Source organism: Cryptococcus neoformans (assembly GCF_000091045.1).
Source record: "Cryptococcus neoformans var. neoformans JEC21 chromosome 9 sequence".
NCBI classification, from domain to species: Eukaryota; Fungi; Basidiomycota; class Tremellomycetes; order Tremellales; family Cryptococcaceae; genus Cryptococcus; species Cryptococcus deneoformans.
Window position 1 is genome coordinate 413,108 of NC_006694.1, and position 18,340 is coordinate 431,447.

General features: G+C 49.9%; 10 protein-coding genes across 10 annotated transcripts; 5 read left to right on the forward strand and 5 right to left on the reverse strand.

Moving 5' to 3' along the window:
- Positions 1-84: 84 nt before the first annotated feature.
- CNI01390 (expressed protein) lies at positions 85-1,608 on the reverse strand. Its single transcript, XM_572971.2, has 2 exons — positions 696-1,608; positions 85-639 (listed from the first exon to the last, which is right to left on the reverse strand). Exons 1-2 carry the CDS (start codon positions 1,513-1,515, stop codon positions 143-145), a joined length of 1,317 nt encoding a protein of 438 aa, XP_572971.1. The 5' UTR covers positions 1,516-1,608; the 3' UTR covers positions 85-142.
- A 243-nt stretch (positions 1,609-1,851) lies between these two features.
- On the forward strand, positions 1,852-3,789 carry CNI01400 (choline kinase, putative). Its single transcript, XM_572982.2, has 6 exons — positions 1,852-2,195; positions 2,251-2,305; positions 2,347-3,028; positions 3,077-3,150; positions 3,209-3,595; positions 3,666-3,789. The coding sequence occupies exons 1-6, from the start codon at positions 1,900-1,902 to the stop codon at positions 3,729-3,731; spliced, it is 1,560 nt and encodes a 519-aa protein (XP_572982.1). The 5' UTR covers positions 1,852-1,899; the 3' UTR covers positions 3,732-3,789.
- Positions 3,790-3,926: 137 nt separating this feature from the next.
- On the forward strand, positions 3,927-6,661 carry CNI01410 (dynein intermediate chain, putative). Its single transcript, XM_572785.2, has 10 exons — positions 3,927-4,111; positions 4,167-4,429; positions 4,491-4,572; positions 4,631-4,907; positions 4,959-5,103; positions 5,154-5,253; positions 5,299-5,421; positions 5,473-5,730; positions 5,785-6,288; positions 6,342-6,661. Exons 1-10 carry the CDS (start codon positions 3,995-3,997, stop codon positions 6,606-6,608), a joined length of 2,136 nt encoding a protein of 711 aa, XP_572785.1. The 5' UTR covers positions 3,927-3,994; the 3' UTR covers positions 6,609-6,661.
- A 19-nt stretch (positions 6,662-6,680) lies between these two features.
- CNI01420 (expressed protein) lies at positions 6,681-7,805 on the reverse strand. The gene is made up of 4 exons (XM_024657799.1): positions 7,493-7,805; positions 7,241-7,431; positions 6,941-7,182; positions 6,681-6,882 (listed from the first exon to the last, which is right to left on the reverse strand). Exons 1-4 carry the CDS (start codon positions 7,715-7,717, stop codon positions 6,713-6,715), a joined length of 828 nt encoding a protein of 275 aa, XP_024513520.1. The 5' UTR covers positions 7,718-7,805; the 3' UTR covers positions 6,681-6,712.
- An 88-nt stretch (positions 7,806-7,893) lies between these two features.
- Positions 7,894-9,667, forward strand: CNI01430 (cyclin-dependent protein kinase regulator, putative). Its single transcript, XM_572786.2, has 5 exons — positions 7,894-8,136; positions 8,217-8,443; positions 8,493-8,685; positions 8,742-9,163; positions 9,218-9,667. Exons 1-5 carry the CDS (start codon positions 7,942-7,944, stop codon positions 9,522-9,524), a joined length of 1,344 nt encoding a protein of 447 aa, XP_572786.1. The 5' UTR covers positions 7,894-7,941; the 3' UTR covers positions 9,525-9,667.
- CNI01440 (hypothetical protein) lies at positions 9,535-12,698 on the reverse strand. Its single transcript, XM_024657800.1, has 18 exons — positions 12,648-12,698; positions 12,463-12,612; positions 12,380-12,413; positions 12,208-12,323; positions 12,087-12,159; positions 11,858-12,035; positions 11,537-11,801; positions 11,157-11,488; positions 10,861-11,105; positions 10,793-10,801; positions 10,624-10,740; positions 10,534-10,567; positions 10,406-10,481; positions 10,211-10,350; positions 10,031-10,163; positions 9,885-9,984; positions 9,819-9,831; positions 9,535-9,764 (listed from the first exon to the last, which is right to left on the reverse strand). Exons 2-18 carry the CDS (start codon positions 12,606-12,608, stop codon positions 9,679-9,681), a joined length of 2,097 nt encoding a protein of 698 aa, XP_024513475.1. The 5' UTR covers positions 12,609-12,612; positions 12,648-12,698; the 3' UTR covers positions 9,535-9,678.
- A 357-nt stretch (positions 12,699-13,055) lies between these two features.
- Positions 13,056-14,952, forward strand: CNI01450 (conserved hypothetical protein). Its single transcript, XM_572960.2, has 6 exons — positions 13,056-13,138; positions 13,190-13,538; positions 13,597-13,787; positions 13,835-13,955; positions 14,000-14,043; positions 14,154-14,952. Exons 1-6 carry the CDS (start codon positions 13,087-13,089, stop codon positions 14,846-14,848), a joined length of 1,452 nt encoding a protein of 483 aa, XP_572960.1. The 5' UTR covers positions 13,056-13,086; the 3' UTR covers positions 14,849-14,952.
- On the reverse strand, positions 14,931-15,980 carry CNI01460 (splicing factor, putative). The gene is made up of 5 exons (XM_572679.2): positions 15,923-15,980; positions 15,794-15,871; positions 15,556-15,696; positions 15,260-15,496; positions 14,931-15,191 (listed from the first exon to the last, which is right to left on the reverse strand). The coding sequence occupies exons 1-5, from the start codon at positions 15,946-15,948 to the stop codon at positions 15,002-15,004; spliced, it is 672 nt and encodes a 223-aa protein (XP_572679.1). The 5' UTR covers positions 15,949-15,980; the 3' UTR covers positions 14,931-15,001.
- Positions 15,981-16,149: 169 nt separating this feature from the next.
- On the forward strand, positions 16,150-17,441 carry CNI01470 (vesicular-fusion protein, putative). Its single transcript, XM_572788.2, has 6 exons — positions 16,150-16,294; positions 16,350-16,408; positions 16,482-16,576; positions 16,636-16,816; positions 16,873-17,047; positions 17,101-17,441. Exons 1-6 carry the CDS (start codon positions 16,178-16,180, stop codon positions 17,338-17,340), a joined length of 867 nt encoding a protein of 288 aa, XP_572788.1. The 5' UTR covers positions 16,150-16,177; the 3' UTR covers positions 17,341-17,441.
- Positions 17,396-18,324, reverse strand: CNI01480 (mitochondrial ribosomal protein, putative). Its single transcript, XM_572818.2, has 2 exons — positions 18,166-18,324; positions 17,396-18,115 (listed from the first exon to the last, which is right to left on the reverse strand). Exons 1-2 carry the CDS (start codon positions 18,261-18,263, stop codon positions 17,446-17,448), a joined length of 768 nt encoding a protein of 255 aa, XP_572818.1. The 5' UTR covers positions 18,264-18,324; the 3' UTR covers positions 17,396-17,445.
- Between the last annotated feature and the right edge of the window lie 16 nt (positions 18,325-18,340).

The window sequence follows — 18,340 nt, forward strand, 5'->3', positions numbered from 1 at the left end:
TACGTCTCTGCCCCGCCCGCCTTGACGGGTCCGACCTTTTATACACCGCAGCAATTTTCAGAGTGGTCACACGACCAATAATGTACTAATGGCAACATGCATTTTAGGTCATGACTGGTATTCAATACAGGGTATACAATTTTTATTCCACGTCCATAGCCATATCCACATCTCCGTCACCACTAACAGCACCACCTTCTCCCATTCCAGCCTCACCCGTATTCCAAGCACCTCCTTGCCATGCAGGTACCGTGCCTTCAATATCCATCCCTTCATCATTGTTGCCTGTCGAGCGGATGTTGTTGCCAAAGTCCTCAGTGTCGTCAATTTCTTCAAACCTCCCCGAGTCGTCGTAATTTCGCGCGTCCTCCCACGTCTTGACTATCGACTCTTTCCATCGGTCAGCAGGGATGCCTAGTGGTCTGTAAAGAGTAAGACTCTTTTGATTGTTTTCGAGTAGATCTTGCAGAGGACCTCTCAGGTCTTTGTTTCGATGGACGTTCATCAAGTGTGTGAGAAGAGATGGGGATATTGTAAAGCCTTGTTCCCCTGGTTGAGAGAGGTATCTGCTTTCGGTTTCAGGAGATGGTGAGCGGGACGATCTGGAGTCTGAATCGGATAATGATGTAATGACTATACCTACAACATCATGTTAGGAGTCAAGATTGTAAAAGGTATGTGATAAGGTTACGTACGGTCCTTCTCTGGTTCATACCACACGGTCTTGCGCCCTCTCAATTTATCCTTTTCCTCTACTGACCCATCTTCCGTATTTTCGTCCATGGTGCTCATATCAATATCCATTTCATTCCCCCTCCGTTTCTTGCCCGCATGCTCCATCCCCTCGATATCCTCTTCCCTGGGTCTCCTTGCCCGTAATGGTGGAGGAATACCGGTGACGTCCTCAACGCCCAGATCTGGGCCGGTGAACATGGACGAACCATCCGGCTGGACGATTTCATCCGCCTGTTGAGCTGTCCCATCATATCTTTTTATACGAGGGACATTTCGAGTGAAGGTGGCATCGGAATCGTACGTCTCGTCAGTTGATGTCGTTGGAGAAGGAGAGGACGAAGACGAGCATGGTCGAGGATGGTAAGGATCCCATTGGTCTGTATGGGTACGGTGAGAGCGATGTTGGTAACTGGATAAACGGTTGGTATTATCAGGTAACACCTCCACTTTGACGTCGTCATTCCTGGGATAAACTGAAGGGCCAATGCCCTCATCGTCGTCATCGGCTCGGGGCTGGTCAGGAACCGTTGTAGACTGCGTGGCTGTCGGTGAGATGGATAGGCTGGAAAATCCATGTGCCAAGTTGGGGCGTCTACGCTTCTCACGGTGAGGAGTATCTGCGAAAGTCGTAGGAGAAGCAGATTGCTGCCATGGAGAGAGGGGATCTGAATCTGGGGTGGGAGACGCGGCTCTGCGCTTGCGGGACGGGGTGAAGAAAGGAGCAGAGGGAGAGGAGAGTGGCTGTGGCGGGTGGAAGAAGACGCCGTGGTTCGCGGCCATGGTGGGAGTGGGTGGAAGTGTGGGATAGAGGGGATAAGTTATATGTATATGAAAGGGGAGATGGCAATGAGCGGGAATTATGCTGAGATCGATGGGAATGCGGAATGGTCTCGAACACTCCACCTCGGAACCACACAAATCCCGCCGGGACGACCAGCGCTTACATCCGACGCGCCTAAATGGGACGGTCACGTGCCTAATATCGCACGCGACATCCACGTGGGATATTTTGCATGGATTATCGCGATCGCTACCCGTTCGTACGTACACCGCCCAGCATCTGTCTTGCTCCGCACCTGCTCGCCCAGCATACCGCGCACAGTCCCCGCCCCCCTCCGCGCCCTCACACGCCCCGCCCTGCGCCGCCTGCACACGCCACCCAGCATGGTGGTCACCCCCACCCGTCCCCCCGTCGAGCCATCCGGCCCCCCCCTCTCCCCCTTGGCACTCGCCTCCACTGCCCCCCGAAACAGCTCGGACTCATACTTCGCCGCCCAAGCCGGATCAAGGCCGCTGCCCAGGCACAGGAGGACATCAGGAAGCAGCTTCTCAAAGCTGTCCGAGTTCAGCTTGGACCCTCCGCTTCTCGACAAAACGGATCAGTACGCTGCCTCGCCTGACCAGATCGATGAAAACGGCGTCACAGGCGTCCGGCATGTGGCGCTGAGTGTGGATGCCAGGTGAGTCTGTTGTATGGATCGTGTCTTCATGCGCCAGCTCAGTACCAAACCCCAGCGAATGGCGGCAGCCAGTTTTCAAGCAAAAAGTCCTAGCCATCTTACGACGCCTTGTGAGTTCCTTGGAAAACTATACCGTCTAACACATGCGCAGCACGTCCCGAGATGGTCCTCTACACTCTTGACACCCACCAACATCCATCTTCAAAAAGTCTCGGGGGCCTTGACAAACGCCGTCTTCTTTGTCTCTTTCAATCCCGCTCCCAACCCAACTTCGCCTTCCGAATCGCCCCTGCTAACCCCTACCATTCCTCCATCTGATCCATCCCACCCCCCACCGCTCACTCCCGACCAGTACCCCCACACCCTTCTCTTCAGAGTCTATGGCCCTTCCTCTGAGGCACTCATCTCCCGATCGGAAGAACTACGTATACTCCACGTCCTTAGTACTCAATATGGCATTGGCCCCAGAGTTTTTGGCACTTTTACCAATGGCCGGGTCGAGGAATTCTTCCCATCACGCGCTTTGACCGCTCAAGAGTTACGCGACCCCAGTATTTCTCGTGGCATTGCCCGGCGGATGCGCGAACTTCACTCGGTGGACTTGCGTCGCTTGGGATACGAACAAGGTCGCGCTACGGAGCCCGCTTTATGGATATGTCTCAAAGAATGGTCTGAAGCAGCGGAAGATGTCATCACCTCTTTGACGGCCCTCGGCGGAACATTGGAAGCATGGGTAGAGCGTTTCTCTTTACATCGTATCCGGGAAGAAGTCACAATCTACCGGAACTTTGTAGAATCGCAAAGTGGAAAGGGCAGTGGCGTTGTGTTTGCTCGTGAGTTTTTTTATCCGTCCGTTTCAAATGAGGCTTATCGCTACGCAGACAACGACACGCAGTATGGAAATCTGTTACGCCTCGATGTTGAGCTTCCGCCCAACACTCCCGAACATTGCCGTGTGAGTATACCACAAGTCACCGCCAATGAGCTTGCTAACGCACATAAAATAAAAAAAGTATATTGTGATTGACTTTGAATATGCTTCTCCCAACCCCCGTGGGTACGATATCGCCAACCATTTCCACGAATGGCGAGCCAATTACCACCATCCAACTCATTCTCACTCCCTCATTCCTCATTTCCCCTACCCCACACCTATTCAGCGTGAAGACTTTTATCGATCATACTTGTCCGTCGAAGTTGACGGAAGAAACGGCGAAGAAGTGGTGGGCAAACGCAAGGATGTTCCAGCAGACAAGGTTGCTGCTCTTGAACGTGAAGTAAGGATTTGGAGCCCGGGGTGCAGTATAAACTGGGCGTTGTGGGGTTTGGTTCAAGCTGAAGAACAGGTCTGTGCCTTGGCCACGAAGAAGGAAGGGTATGTCCCAGAATTCGATTATCTCGTACGTGCCTCTTGTATCTCTACACGTGTGAATGAACACTTGTGCTGACCGCCGGTCACGGGGGTAACAGTCGTACGCCGCTGAGCGACTTGAAATGTTTCGGGACGAAGCCAAGAAGCTTGGAGTTCCGTTATAGATTAACATAGATTAGCCGATTATATTGCTAATTGTACATATGGGATATGCAGTAAATGGTCTGCATATTGATTTGTTGTCCATTTTTTTATAACAATCATTATCAGCAGTGTAGAAGGCGGGCATGTCCACAACGACGACGACTCTGATGAGCATTGACGCGTTTCTTAGTTCGTCGGCCTTTTCTCGTTCTCGTCAATCCCCCAAATCATTCTTTTCTCCGGTCGCAACTCTTTTTTCCTTATTCCGTATCCTACGCCGATCATGAGCGACAGAAGACGGCAAGAGATTGAAGAAAAAAGAGCAAGGCTTGCAGAGCTCAGAAGAGCTAGGGACGAACGAAAGCAGCTCCTTGCTCAAGCAGAGAAAGGTTCAGCTGAAGTCAGTCCGTATCTACTCCCCCTTTCTTCGTTATACTAATACACACACACGTCAGCCATTGTCTACGAGCAGAAGAGATGTCAACGAACTGGTCGATTCACTCTTGGCCCGACCCGCAACACCGCTCACAGGCCCATCTTCAACTCGCCCGTCAACGATCGGTACCCCTGCCAGACCATCTGGGTCAACTCCTCCTGCTAGTATACCAGGTACGCCAGGTGGCAGGGTGAGTCGGCTGAGCAATGATGGGAGCTTGAGTAGAGTTGCTGGGTCGACAGCCGGGGGAGCGTCGGTTGGTGTGCCGGGGACTGTTGATCAGTACGTGGAAATGGATAAAAGCAGTTTGTCGGGGGTGAGCTGATAGGGGAAACGTACACAGGGAGAATATGCCATCGCCCTCGCCATCCCAGGCAGTAGACTTTGTGGATCATCAGGCTGAGCTGTTTGAGCTCCCTTCCAAAGTAAGACTCCTAAAGTTATCTTCGAGTTACATGGCCCAATGCTTACGAAACGCTTCAGTCCGCTAAAGCGGCGCCTGTCACTTACTCGAAAGCTATCCAAACTATGACCTCCATGTCTACCTCTACGGACGACGCTGATGTTGACGACGCCCAATCCGAAGGAGAGGATGGTACGGGTCGACGGCGAAGAAGAAAAGGTGAAGCAGACGAGAGTGGAAAAGAAACCGAGGACGAGATGAGGAAGAGGATATTGGAAGAGTTGGATGAAGAGAGAAAGGCTTTGGAGAAGGAGCTGAGGGAGTTGAGAGAGAAGACGGAAGAGCTGAAGATCGCTGGTGAGTAATGCATGTGTGACTGCCAAGGACTCGACTAAACGTTGGCTGCAGAGTTATCGGATGAGCAACGACAAGCCATATTTGCAGCACCAGATTTTACGTCGTTCATTGAGGAGTCTACCCGAATCGTCCAAAGAGCCCTGAGTGATGGGTATGATTACATCAAAGATTACACTATTGGTATCGATGGTGCATTGTGAGTGCAGCACGAGTTCACGGCTGTGAATAAGCCTAACCTGGATGCAGTGACGAGTCAGAAGGACAAAAAGTTAAACTGTTCTGTGCCTTTTCAGATGAGCGATGGACAAATGGAAGATCTGTAACTGACGTCGACTGGTCACCCAAAGTGAGTTTTGCGTCAATCACTCTGTATAAATGCTTATAATCGCAGTTCCCCGAGTTGAGCGTCGCATCCTATAATAAAAACCCTTCTGCAGTCAACGATCCAGATGGCATCGTTGCAGTCTGGAACCTTCACCTTCTTGAAAGACCTGAATTTGTCTTCCATTCTCCTGTATGTATCCATGACACTTGACAACGTTTACCCAGCTAAAACTCATCTCAGTCGGACGTACTTTCCGTGAATTTTTCACCCTATCACCCTACTCTCATTTTCGGTGGCACATACTCTGGTCAAGTGCTCCTGTGGGATACTCGAGCAAAGCATTTGCCGGTCCTTAAAACCCCATTATCGGCCACCGCTCACACCTATCCCATTTACGCTATGAAGATGGTTGGCACGCAGAATGCCAACAACCTTATCTCCAGTAGTACAGATGGGCTCGTTTGTTCTTGGTTAGCTGATATGCTGGCTCAACCACAAGTGAGCCATCCAGTCGTCACCAGCACGCGAAGCTAACCCTCCATGTCCGTTCAGGAAGCACTTCCACTTACCATGCCTGCTCATAACAAGACGGACGAGGTGTCCATCACGTGCTTCGACTTTCCTGACAACGAGACATCGACTTTCTGGATCGGTACTGAAGAAGGATCTGTCTACCAGGCCAATCGTTACGACCGTGCATCTGCCAAGGCGGGGATCAACCCTGATGAAGCGTATCGCGGCCATGCCGCTCCGGTTACAGGTATCCACTTCCATCCCGGTACAGGTTCCATTGACTTTTCCAACCTTTTCCTTACCAGCTCTGTCGACTGGACAGTTAAGCTGTGGCGAACAAAAGCTGCTAACACTACAAAGGGAGCATCCGGGACGCAGGCGAATGGGAACGGAGAAGACAAGACTGTGGCTCCTGTGCACTCGTTTGAAGAGGCGAGCGACTATGTGTTTGATGTCAAATGGCATCCTCACCATCCCGCTGTGTTTGGTACAGTTGACGGGTCTGGAAAGTTTGACTTGTGGAATCTTAACCAGGATGTTGAAGTGGGTTACTCTGATAACAATCCGCAGAGCAATTTGCTGATCACGCGTGACAGGTACCCATCATCTCAACCAATGTCTCTCCTCGTGCAATCAACAAGCTCGCCTGGGATCGCTCAGCGACAGCGCGCAAAGTTGCTTTGGGTTCATCTGACGGCAAGGTGTATATCTACGATGTGGCAGAAAAGTTGGTCGTGCCTCGGGATAGTGAATGGGTGGAAACGCAGAAGAATGTGCAGAGTTTGGCTGCCAGCAAGGACGGTGCAAACGGTGTGCTTGGAAACGAGAGTGTTTCAGGATCTGCAGGAAGATATAGGTTATGAATGTAGCTTAGCCCTGCGAAACTCAATGTCACGATGTAACGACTTAACGACGGGATAGTACAAATCGGTATTCATCTCAGAATACAATCATCCAGAGCCGATAATTAACCAAGACTGCTGTAACCGCCCCTGCCTCCGCTGCCTGAACCCCGCACGTTGGCCACAACGTGAGAAATCAAATCTTGCCCAAGAGTCGGTACTTCTCGCCAAAAATCACGATGGGGTATAAGGTCCCAGCCCCTGGCAGAATATTGCTGATGGTTATAGAATATCCCTGTCCATGGCCGTCAGCTGGGCTACGATGGACAAGATCAAATCAGACAATAACTTACCAATGGCGAAGTACAGAATTAACCCGATAATAATCAACCAGAACAGAGTCTTCACAAACGAAAAGAATCCGCCCCCGCCACCACTTGAGCCAGATGGGCTAGAAGAATCCCCTGAACGTGGGCAAGCATCGGGAGTTGCCCATTCGAGTGACAGGAGACCGGCAGTATAAGAGACGAGCGTTGGGTTAGGAGAGTCTGACGATGTGTCACACAAAAGTGTAAGTTGGAGATGCTGGGGAACACTATTCGCCATGGGAATTAGCTGCATTCGCAATCATCCCGACGAAAAACGTGACATACCCAGCATACTCCTGCCCTTTTACACTAATCTCCAGACCTTGTTCCCCCTTCTTTCCCAAAGGCGTTGCTGTGATATCACTGTCTGGTGTATCGACTGTCCAAAATGAAACCACAGCCGTCACCCGATCTGGGTCTGAGGATGAAGGCTTGTGGTTTATAAGCTTGAGACAGACCCTTGTATTTTCGGGACACTACAAAAGCCATCCATTCGATCATTAACATATTCTTATTACACATAAACATACCACCCACCTGGTCCTCATCGGCGACACCGTCCTCCTTCCCTAAACCTTCTCCCCCGCACAAGTTCATAGACACCTTCACTTCCGATGTTGTTGGTGGTGTAGAGCTATCTTTGGATGCTGTGCGAAGGCCAGCCAAGGGCGAAATGTCGTAAGAGATGGAGAAGGCGGTGATGGAACAGTCAAAGGCAGCAACGAGAGGAAGGAAAGCGAGGAAAGTTAGTGTCGGCCGCATGATCCGTGGCAATGTTCAAGTGCGCAGGATAGGACTATGGATGAGTCTAAATTCTAAGGGATGAAGATATATTGAAAGAATATCAGAATAGTTAGAAAAAGGAGTTTGGATGTAATCAACTCGAATGGGTCTTGTCGTCATCACAACATCATTTCTCCGTCTCAGCACTCAATCCGCGATTTCCACACCTCTCCTTCAGATCTTGTCTCGCAACAGTATACAACATGGCCCTTTCGGGACAAGCTACACCCTCAGAGGCCGGTCCATCGAAGTCTTCTCTGATCCCAGGTCCTTCGGCTTACCATGAATCTTCACAATTCCGTCACTGGCGCTTTTCCCCGTCGACTTTGAATAGAATACGGTCAGAGTTGAATACCAAGTCGGTCGAAGTGGCTAGGAGGAACACGGAACTAGAGAAGGTAAACGTTCAATTGTGTCCTATACCTGGCCACGTATTACAAAAAACATATCGTTGACAACCGGCTGACGAATTCCACAGGAAGCTCAGAAATCACTAGGGCATGACATTGCCGATCCACCACCAGCCGCAACTTATCTTACAGTCAACGACGAACTTTTGCTTCTCCGCTTTTACTGTTCACAGGTATCTAGGATCTGCCGGGAAGGCTTTGGTCTTCCAGAGGTGGTAGAATCTACAGCAATCAGTTATGTTAAGAGGTTCTACCTCAAGAACAGTGTCATGGAATGGCATCCCAAGATCATCATGTAAGTTGGTCGCTCATCTCGTCACATGAAGACTAATGTCGTAATTTAGGCCAACGTGCCTTTATCTAGCTGCCAAAACGACAAATTTTCCAATCCCAGCGGACCAATTCGTGTCCAAGATCCCGAAACTCACTCCGGAAGATGTCTTGGAGAAAGAGTTTCTGGTCGCTCAAAGCCTGTCGTTCGAGTTCTGGGTGCGTGGGGCGGATAAGGCTTTGAGAGGCTGGACATTGGATATGCAAGTAAGTGATCCATGACTTGTATTCGCGTATTGTCCATTGACAGATGGCCCTAAAAGGATCAACAGAATCCGCCACTAGAAGCAATCCAAAAGGCCATCGCACCAGCTTTTACACATCTCTCCACATCCTACCTTTCAGATGCCGAATTTATCTTCACACCTTCACAAATATCTTTAGCTTGCTTGAGGATGGCGGACAGAAAGCTGGTTGAGGGCTTTTTGGAAGAGCGGTATGCTGCCCATGCGGCTGCGATCGCTTCAAAGTCAATGAACGGCGTTGAAGAAAGCGAGAATGGGACACCAGTTCAGGGGCCTGCACCTCTATATGGTATGGAGAAAGTCAGGCTCTTGGAAATCCTTGACCAAATTGAAGCCATAATCCGGGCAGTTGCCGTCGAGTTGGATGTCAAGAAGGTGAAGGAGGTTGATAAGCGATTGAGACAATGTACCAACCCTGAAAAGATCCCGGGAACTGCCTTGTAAGTTCTTTTTGCTTGTTTATTTATAGATAATCGTCTCATTCTTGTGGCTAGATATGTCAAGCGAAAGCAAGAGAAAGAAGCAGCAGACGCAGCAGCTAAAGCAACTAAAACACTCAAGTCTCAATCTTCCGCCGCGGATAGCGACATGTTCTTTGGTGGTTCTCTTCCATTGGCCAACGGTCAGAGCAAATCAAGGGTCCCTTTGTCCCCCCGAGTCAACCTCAATAGTAACCAAAAGGCTGGAGGCGCTGAAATGGAAATAAGCGACACAGGAATGGGTATTCAGGGGGAAAGTGGAGGGCTGCTAATGGGGGGCAAAGGGTTGAAGGATGTAGGCCTACCATTATCGAAGGATTAGGCTGATAATATGGATGTCATTGTTGCATATCAAAGCCCAACTAGATATAAATGCACATGTTGAACAGATCACCGATTATTGATCCTGATAGCTTTTTTTCCCTAGTGATAACTATAAAGTCAAAGAGAAATGTTACGAAAAGGCATTGAGAAGTTTACGGATTTTTGACAGCAAAATGAATGTTAATGTCTTCCCAGGGTTCAGGCTGATTGATGCTCAGAATCTTTTTGGTGGCAAGAGCTGTATCAGAATCAGTGTGAAATCACAGTAACGCCAGAAAAGCAGAAGACATACTAAGACAATCATACTAAAAGGACGAAGATCAGCGTTACCTGGAGATTGAGGGAACGCGCAACTCACAAAAGCGACCGCCGCTACATGCTTTGAAGACTTTTCTGGCACTAGCTCGTTGAATTCTACCTCTTGTTTATCAAGAGTGAGCATGCGCTTCTCAACGTACCTACAGCCTTATTAGACCTGTTAAAAGACCAATCAAGAGCACCCACGTGAAAAAGTCTCGGCACTGCTTTTCAAGAGTCGCCAGCATCTCTGGGCGGAACGCTTCGGGGAGATCAGCCAGTCTCGCTTCCTGAGTTTCTGATGATATGATGTTCGCAAGATCAAGCTCATCAGGCAGTACTACAAATCCTTAGCAGTGCTCCTTCAGAGTACGTTTAAAGACGCACCATCTAGGTCGCTGTCATTTCCTGGAGCCAACATGAGAGGATCGTCGTCCGGGCGATCGCTCATAAGTGAAGAAGAACGGATGCGCCGGCGCTGATTGAGGGGACCACCGAGTGATCCAGAGCGACTGTGTGCTCGAAGTCTTTTTACCTATCTGTCAGACAATGGCGGACTTGAAGACCAAAGTTGTTACTTACCGAACTTCCTGTGGAGTCATAATGCTGAGCTTAAGGGAGCCTGGAGTGAAGGACGTGTCGGGCATGTCGGGGAAACCTGTATGAAGTATTATTGACAACTTCTCTTTGATGGAGGATTAAGAGCCTACCAGGTGAGTAGTTTTCCATCATTCCTGCCTCCCACTGCGCCGATCACTGTTGAGTTTCCTTTTCTTTAGCTGTGGGGAAGTTTCACTTACAGGCAGATTGCCACTCTGAGCATTTTCCCTACGGGCGTACTCCAGGTCCAGTGCCTCACTACCCCTTCCGACATTTCTGTCACGAACAGGCATGTCGTAATCGTCATATTGGATGGGCTAAGCCCTCGTCAGTCAGTTTCAAGTGGAATGACTGTCAATTTATGCTTACCCCATTGTCCTGTCGTGGAATACGATTAGCTATGAACTATAAATTCGAATGCTCGCCAATGCACTTACATCGTACTGACCGAGGTCAATGTTGCCAAACACGTCATAAACATAGTCATCAGGCTCAGCCATTGGAGGCAGATTATCATAGACATCAGGGCGGCCGTCAACAGGCTCTTGAACGTCAATATCCTTTGCGTGGGCTTTAAATGCACCATACTTCCCCTTCTTGCTTCGTGTCAAGTCTTGTTCCCACTTGAACTTGGGTACATGAGTGAGATGGGAAAACCAATCGTCCATTTCCAGATCAAAGACTAGAAAGGGCGATTCAGAGAATAAACGGGAAATGAGATCAATCAACCTACATTCGAGGCCACCCCCGCCATCAACCATCCTTCCCACTATTGTTGCGATCTGTTTTTCGACTTGCTTCAACTCTGCATCTCTCTTCTCCTTCTCCATTCTCTCAGCATAAGTCTTCTTGGCGTGGCGCTCTTCCTCCTCATCTATCTCCAGTGCCCTGTCAAAAGTAACAGTCTTCAACTTTTTCTCCCTTTTCTTCTTTGCTTCGAGATTTTGCTCAACGGTCTCGATTGAAGACTGACGATTAGGAGATCGTTGCAGAGTCTGAGCTTGGTAGGGCGCATATTTCTCCCCTAACTCATCGTCGTAGGCGACGGGGGGGCCCATATCGGCGCTGCATGGCGTTAATCATTGTTGGTTCTCTTTTCACATGACCACATACTCTTCATCTGGCCTGGCTTCGCCAAAGCCTTCGAAATTCAATCCAATATCATAGTCATCGGGTTGGGCAAATGGAATATCAAAGTCTCTCCCCGAAGGCCCTGAAAAGCTGTCGTTGGCCCCTGCGGGAGCTTCGAAATCAAGATTGAGACCGAGGTCGACTTCTTCATTGAAGTTCAAGTCTGGACCAGTGTAGAGCGAATTGGAAGGTGCATGGGGGTGAAGAGGTGTGCGATGTAGGGTCGTGGCTGCTGCGGAAGCAGAGTCTACCAATGTATGCCCATTAGCAGCTTTCAGGTCGCTGAATGTATTTTCAACGTACACTTCTTACGTTTAGCCTGTCTAGCCACCTCAGACTCATAACCCTCATCTTCTGAATCATTCTCTTCATGTCTCTCGCCATCATCATGATGCCTTTTAGACATCGGAGTCGCTTGAGAAGACGAAATCACAGATGAAGCGCGCCGCTTGCGTGTGGCTCCAAGAGGGTTATTCCAGTCCTGCAAAGGTTTTCAGTCGATGATGGTAATCGGCGCGTGAAGTAAGCATACAATATAACCAAGCTCTTTGGTCCAATCAGTTTCCCAATCGAATTCAACACCACCGAGAGTGATCTGCTCAGGTCTGAAGGGGTTAGTCAAGTGAGGGTTGATAGAAACCAGAAGTCATCACCTGCTTCTTCCCTCGCCCGGAAGTTCCAATGCCAACCCGCCGGTTGTACCTCCATTGGCAGTATTGAAATCAGTAGCGATGGAGCGTCGCAGGTTGGAGTGGAAGGCGTTGACATCCTGAAAGCAATCGTGAGTTTAGCTGCTCCCCCACCCCCGACAAACTTAACATTTACAGAGTAAAACATGTCAAAACTCTGATTATATACTCTGATCTCACGTCAGCACAAGGAAAATTTGTGATTGAGTACACACACACCTAGCGACACCCACAAGTAAAGCTCCACTCAATCTCAATGCCATGGGCTCTGGGGGCTCAGCGATCAGGTCGCATGTCCTCGCCAGGTCTACAGCGGCGAGCTGCTTCCTCGTGATTTTCTTGTTTCGAGGTCCCAGCGTGGCCATAAGCCTGGGGGTTAGCTGCGTTCATTGCTGATGGCTTACCATACAATGCCGAAACTGTTTGTGGACGTGTTAGCAGGTGAGTTTGCTAGAGAATGAGAGAGACTGACGATCCCTTCTTGCTCGTTAGCAGGTCGTCTGAGAAGAACATGATGATTCAACGGTGAGTAATGAGGGTGCAGTCAGTTTCCATTATCGTATTATATATATATGTCGAGGGGCGCAATGCATGGTTATAACACATCAATTCTTAGGTCTTACGAAGAAACTAATGCGACGGGAAAGGAGTGCCGGAAGAAACGATCAAGACATTTCGATGCCAGTTGTTGATGGTTGATGACGGTTATTTGTTCCTGTCCACTTTTGGCAATTAATCCCGCGGCTGCTATGATGCGTGGTGGTCTTGCAGTAATGCACTTCCCTTCCTTTCTTCCTTCCTTCCTTGCTTTACTGGCTGTTAGTCTGTTTCCCCTGCATCGCCATGTCCGACGCCGAGAAGAAAAGAATCCAGCTGGAAATCGCAAGATTATCAGGTACGCAAAGCATCAACCCTCAGGACTCTGACTAATAATTCTCCACCACAGGCGCCATCCACCGCCACACACATAATGCCTCCTACCATCCATATAAATCTGCTTACCCGCCTGCAAGAGGCCATCCAAGAGGAAGGAGTCGTGGGACTGCAAGCAGTCGAGGTCGTGGACGAGGCGGAAGGGGTGCTTACTCCCTTGATTTGAGAGCTCAAAACCAGGCTGCAAGCGCTTCCGGATCTCAAGCGTCAACACCTACAGGTGCAGGCTCAAGTGCCCAAGCAGGCCCCAATACAGAAAAAGAAGAAGGCGAAATTGATCCCGAACCTCCCGCCCAACCTGCGGCTTCGTGGGTCAAGACTGCCCGATCAGGTCATCAAAGTCTTATGACTGCCGAGAAGAGGTTTGTTGTGTTCTCATCAATATCTATCTCCACTGCAACTTATTTCGAATGACGACAGGGCACAACTACAAGCAAATTCGGTCTACAAAACTTCCAAATCTTTAGCGAGCATGAAACCTCCCGGAAAAGGTCGACAGCCTAGACTGAAAATCAAAGCCGTCCCGGTACCAGATGGCACCCCACGCGTCTTTATCGACGGCGTTACATACGAGTTTAACCCTGGTGGCAAAGGTCTAAAACGGACATCAGGTGAGTATTTTCTAATCGATATAGGAACGATACGAATATACCTGCAGACTACAAGCAACCGAACACCCTACAGTGGTACATTGACAGCCCGAAGCCTAGATTGGTCAGTGTCCTCGGTATAAAATATAGATTTCAACCCAACGGAGATCTCACCCTGCCGAAATCAAAGTAAGTTGTACCTATGATTTTTCGATTTTGTTAACCGTTTTCAGTGTGCCCAGAAGAGGGCAGCTGTGCCCTTACTTTTCCAAGACGGGTGCGTCGAATCAACCCACATATGGACCGACTGACATCTCATCGCCATATCGCCAATTTCTTTGTCCCCTTATGTTGGTAACGTATCCTTGCATTTTGCTGACTAAATAGGTCGATGCCGAAAAGGACATATTTGCAAAGCTATCCACGACCCCGACCGAGTTGCTGCCTGTCCCAATTTCCTCCGCGGACGATGTGAACTCGGTCCTATTTGTCCACTCTCACACAGAACAACTGCGCACAATACACCCTCCTGCACCCGATTCCAGGCCCTATCTTACTGCACTCGTCCCAACTGTCCCTATCCACACGTCAAGGTATCGAACGATGCGCCGATATGCGAAGACTTTGCCTTTACTGGATGGTGTGATACGGCAGAGGGCGAGTGTCCAAATTTGCATTCTTACGACTGTCCCGAATTTTGGTCTACGGGCAAGTGCCCGAGAGGCGCCAAATGCAAGCTCAGACATACACTTCGTGCGGAGAAGGGTAGGGTGGCAAAACCGGAATCCACAAAAGAAGAAGAGAAAAAGAGCAAGAAGACGGAAGTCCCGCCAGGGAGCTTTGAGGAACAAACCGAGTTTATCGTGTTTGACGATGAGGGATCACCTGGGTTGGCCTTGTCTGAGAGCGAAGAGGATGACGAGGAGGAGAATGACGATGACGAGGAGGAGAATGACGAGGGAGATGAAGATGAGGATGAGGATGAGGATGAAGAAGACGAGGACGAGGACGGCCATGGTAAGCAAGAGGCTTCAGCTGACGAGAAGGACGAATCCGACGAAGACGTCAAGATTCTGTTCTAGAATTGTACCTTTTTGCGCCTTTTATTAGTACATCGACCTTGCCACCTCTATCCATTAGTCATGACCGTTACGAGTACAAAAACATGGATAAATGCATAACATAGCGCCAAAAATGTCCCAATAATGATGCTTCCAATCTAGTTACATTTACATCTAATACCGCCTTTCAGGCATCCATCCCAAGTCACCTTCTCCGCCTGCTGCGACTGCCGGTGTCCATCCCATATCTCCGCTATCAACCTCGGCACCCTTGTGTGCCCGTCGCCTTGAGACACGCTGTGATGCTTGAAGGGCTGAAACGAGGGATCTTGTAGGGTGGCAAAGGTGCATAAAGTTGCAAAAGCTTGAAGTTGATGTCAGTCAGATACTCGCTCGCAAATGTAAATACCAAGATGGGAGGAAAGAACTCACCCTTCACGTTTGCACTCTCCCAACTCGTTCTGCCGACAGCAACTCTCCCTGAAATCTGTCACGGGCGACAGCTCGGCATGCAACGGTCTCATAGCATACCACCTGTCGTTCAACGCCTGGACTGCTCTAGCTGCTTCTGCTTCGTATTCGAATCGCGCATATACATTTCCGAGAAGGTGGTCGCCGACATTGTCGCAAACAATCATTTCTTGGAGGTTTCCATATTTGGCCAGTTCGCTGAGAAGATTGTTAGTAATCAAGGCCTCGGAACGGGAGAAATAAGAGTACCAACTCACATGAAGAAGTCTTCATAAAACCTATCGAAATCCGCTTGGAGCTCTTCTGCAGACATATTTTGACCTTCGGGTGTGTGGCCAGGGTTATTGTAGACATTAGGAAGGAGGATGGTTTGTGAGAATTGAGGCTTGATGTGTTTTCTGTAATTTGGTATGTATGTGTCAGCAGTGCCCAGGGACAGTAAACCTTGGCCACAGACGACCGTTTGGTAGTCTCCGGCATCGAGATGGAACTCACCTTGAACATCTGTCACCGTGTCTGCAGGCACCAATCTTCAAGTAGAAGGAGCAGTTGACACGGTCTTGTTCTGTGCCACTGTGAGATTTGTCAGTGCAGGCTGCGGGAGGACGGGGAAGAAGGACTTACAAGATGTTTGCGAGGTGGGAAGCCATGGTTGGACAAGTGTTACAAGTGTTGGATGGATTGTTTTTGTTTATGGTGAAGACATTCGTTGGATGGTGGTGGAAGTAGGTTATATAGGCGCCACTCGCTGAGTAATCGGGATTCGCCGACAATCACCGAATATGCTCGAAGCCGCGAGCCTCGACGTCACCGGCGGCGGGGGGAGTTGTCTGACTGTAGAGTGGCTGAGTGTCATCTCCTCCTCTCCATCCATACACAATGCCCTCCCGCGCAGAAGACCTCATCGCAAAGGCAGAGAAGAAGGCCTCCTCCTCGGTCGGGTGGTTCGGCAGCTCATCCTCAAAGTGGGAAGAAGCAGCCGACCTCTTCAGCCAGGTCAGTCAGCCATCCACACAAACCCAGCAACTGGCGGCTAACCAGGAACGTGCAGGCTGCAATCGCATTCAAAATCGACAACAAGTGGCAAGAGTCCGGCCAGGCTTACGAAAGGTGCGTTTCTGTCTAGCGTCCATGTATATATATATATATATGCGTACATGCGCGGGTGTCTAACCGATTATAGGGAAGCAGCATGTCGCCTCCGTTTAAATGAGAACAACGACGCCATGAACGCGTTCCACAACGCCGCCAAGAGTTACAAGAAGAGCAACCCCGAGGGTGTGTCCTGTGTCTTTGTAGCAAGAGATAAAGCGGGGCTGACGGCTGCCGTCTCTTAGCCGCCGTGACTGCTTTGCACCAAGCGATCAAGCTCTTAATTGAATCAGGTCTTTTCAGGCAAGCGGCGGATAGGGAAAAGGAAATTGCCAACATTTACGCCCAAGATGGTATCGATCCGGCCAAGGCCCGAGACAGTTTTGTCAGAGCAGGAGACTGGTACAAGCAGGAAGATGCCAATGCGTATGTCCTTTTCTCTTGAAATCTTTCAAGCCCGGAAGCTGATAGTGTTGAGTTAGAACGGCAAATCAGTGTTACCAACAAGCCGCCGAGATTTCTGCTGATCTTGGAGATTTCCAAAAATCCATGGAATTGTACCAAACTGTGGCAGACTGGAGCTTGACAAGTGCTCTGACAAAGTATTCTGTCAAGGAGTACTGGCTGCGCGCTGCTCTTTGTTCAATGGCTATGGGTGTGAGTGAACGTCTTGCTTTGTATATTCCCGTTGTTATTAACATTTCATGTAGGACCTCGTCACCACCCACAAGCTCCTCACGGAATTTGCGCAAAAAGACCTTACATTCCCCTCTACGCGAGAAGCCAAATTCGCCAAGGATCTTATGGACGCATGCGAGGAAGCCGATTTGGAGAAATTTACTGGCACGGTGTATCAATATGACCAAGTGACCAAGCTGGATAACTGGAAGACGGGTGTGTTGTTGAAGATCAAGAAGGCCTTGGAGGAAGACGAGGGTGGTTTGACATAGAACATTCTGTGATGGAAGCGCATGTGTTTGGATACCCGTGTTCTTGTTGTACAGATCCTGGATGCAGCCTACATGTATCGAGTCCTGAATATGCATATAAACAACCTATGATGACTTGGCCTCCTCCTCCTTGAGCTTCTCCGCTGGCTTTTCCTCCCTGGCAGCGTCAACAATCTTTTGCACACCCTCAGCCTGATCCTCTCCCTCTCCTTCGCTCAAAGCCTTGACCAGCTCTGCAGCAGCATCCTGTATCCTCTTCTCCTCGACCTCCATCTCAATCTCATTCTGCCCTTCGGCCTCCTTCCTGCCAAACCCAAGTTCAACCCATTCATGGATGTACGCCTTCATACCCACTCCCGGGAGCGCATTCTGTCTGAGATATCTCAGCCACAAATCGATCGCCTCGCGATCGGCATCATACACCTTGATCGCCCTCTTGTGTGTCCGGCGCTCAAAGTTTTCCTGTGCCTTCTTCTTCACGAACGGTGATTTTAACACGGTGTACAAGCTCTTCTCCCTAGGGAGGAAAGCAGGAAGGGAGGTTGGGATGTTGAGAGAGTGGGCAGAGTGGACTGCAAATTGGGATACGAGGTCGAGGTTATAAGGGTGGTGGGCTTGGAGGTGGAGAGTCGCGACGTGGATGCCGTGGGTTGGCGGGTGCGGGGTGACAGGAGGCATGGAAAGAAATTTTATGCCGGGAAGCGGAACCGGGAGGGCGGTTTCAGAGTTGCCGGGGGTGGTAGCCACGGGAGCATCATGGCGGGGGGTGGTTGTGCTGTAGAATGTGAGTAATGTAATTTGAGTTGTAGCGAGAGCAAGACACACCTCAGGTAGCGCGACGATGAAGCGGCGGCGTTGAGAGCAGCTGCGGGGCGGATGAAGGCGCGCGCCGAGAGCGCTGAGCGGGCCGCAGGGAGAGCCATGCTGGGGAGTCGAAGACGAGGAAAAGAGGATGTGGTTTTACAAGTGTCAACAGAGCGAGTTGCCGGCTGGCGAGGAA

Coding starts and splice junctions, on each gene's coding strand:
- CNI01390 (XM_572971.2), bottom strand. CDS start 1,515: ATGGCCGCGAACCACGGCGTCTTCTTCCACCCGCCACAGCCACTCTCC. Junction 640..695: donor GTATGAACCAGAGAAGGACC/GTACGTAACCTT, acceptor ATGATGTTGTAG/GTATAGTCATTACATCATTA.
- CNI01400 (XM_572982.2), top strand. CDS start 1,900: ATGGTGGTCACCCCCACCCGTCCCCCCGTCGAGCCATCCGGCCCCCCC. Junction 2,196..2,250: donor GCGCTGAGTGTGGATGCCAG/GTGAGTCTGTTG, acceptor ACCAAACCCCAG/CGAATGGCGGCAGCCAGTTT. Junction 2,306..2,346: donor TAGCCATCTTACGACGCCTT/GTGAGTTCCTTG, acceptor ACACATGCGCAG/CACGTCCCGAGATGGTCCTC.
- CNI01410 (XM_572785.2), top strand. CDS start 3,995: ATGAGCGACAGAAGACGGCAAGAGATTGAAGAAAAAAGAGCAAGGCTT. Junction 4,112..4,166: donor CAGAGAAAGGTTCAGCTGAA/GTCAGTCCGTAT, acceptor CACACACGTCAG/CCATTGTCTACGAGCAGAAG. Junction 5,422..5,472: donor AATTTGTCTTCCATTCTCCT/GTATGTATCCAT, acceptor AACTCATCTCAG/TCGGACGTACTTTCCGTGAA.
- CNI01420 (XM_024657799.1), bottom strand. CDS start 7,717: ATGCGGCCGACACTAACTTTCCTCGCTTTCCTTCCTCTCGTTGCTGCC. Junction 7,432..7,492: donor GTGTCGCCGATGAGGACCAG/GTGGGTGGTATG, acceptor TGGCTTTTGTAG/TGTCCCGAAAATACAAGGGT. Junction 6,883..6,940: donor AATTCTGTACTTCGCCATTG/GTAAGTTATTGT, acceptor GGCCATGGACAG/GGATATTCTATAACCATCAG.
- CNI01430 (XM_572786.2), top strand. CDS start 7,942: ATGGCCCTTTCGGGACAAGCTACACCCTCAGAGGCCGGTCCATCGAAG. Junction 8,444..8,492: donor TGGCATCCCAAGATCATCAT/GTAAGTTGGTCG, acceptor GTCGTAATTTAG/GCCAACGTGCCTTTATCTAG. Junction 8,686..8,741: donor GCTGGACATTGGATATGCAA/GTAAGTGATCCA, acceptor TGGCCCTAAAAG/GATCAACAGAATCCGCCACT.
- CNI01440 (XM_024657800.1), bottom strand. CDS start 12,608: ATGGCCACGCTGGGACCTCGAAACAAGAAAATCACGAGGAAGCAGCTC. Junction 11,802..11,857: donor ACAGGCTAAACGTAAGAAGT/GTACGTTGAAAA, acceptor ATACATTGGTAG/ACTCTGCTTCCGCAGCAGCC. Junction 10,568..10,623: donor CTCAGAGTGGCAATCTGCCT/GTAAGTGAAACT, acceptor TGATCGGCGCAG/TGGGAGGCAGGAATGATGGA.
- CNI01450 (XM_572960.2), top strand. CDS start 13,087: ATGTCCGACGCCGAGAAGAAAAGAATCCAGCTGGAAATCGCAAGATTA. Junction 13,139..13,189: donor GGAAATCGCAAGATTATCAG/GTACGCAAAGCA, acceptor TCTCCACCACAG/GCGCCATCCACCGCCACACA. Junction 13,788..13,834: donor AGGTCTAAAACGGACATCAG/GTGAGTATTTTC, acceptor ATATACCTGCAG/ACTACAAGCAACCGAACACC.
- CNI01460 (XM_572679.2), bottom strand. CDS start 15,948: ATGGCTTCCCACCTCGCAAACATCTT. Junction 15,872..15,922: donor TCCCACCTCGCAAACATCTT/GTAAGTCCTTCT, acceptor CAAATCTCACAG/TGGCACAGAACAAGACCGTG. Junction 15,497..15,555: donor TTTTATGAAGACTTCTTCAT/GTGAGTTGGTAC, acceptor CAATCTTCTCAG/CGAACTGGCCAAATATGGAA.
- CNI01470 (XM_572788.2), top strand. CDS start 16,178: ATGCCCTCCCGCGCAGAAGACCTCATCGCAAAGGCAGAGAAGAAGGCC. Junction 16,409..16,481: donor TCCGGCCAGGCTTACGAAAG/GTGCGTTTCTGT, acceptor AACCGATTATAG/GGAAGCAGCATGTCGCCTCC. Junction 16,817..16,872: donor AAGCAGGAAGATGCCAATGC/GTATGTCCTTTT, acceptor GTGTTGAGTTAG/AACGGCAAATCAGTGTTACC.
- CNI01480 (XM_572818.2), bottom strand. CDS start 18,263: ATGGCTCTCCCTGCGGCCCGCTCAGCGCTCTCGGCGCGCGCCTTCATC. Junction 18,116..18,165: donor TCATCGTCGCGCTACCTGAG/GTGTGTCTTGCT, acceptor CACATTCTACAG/CACAACCACCCCCCGCCATG.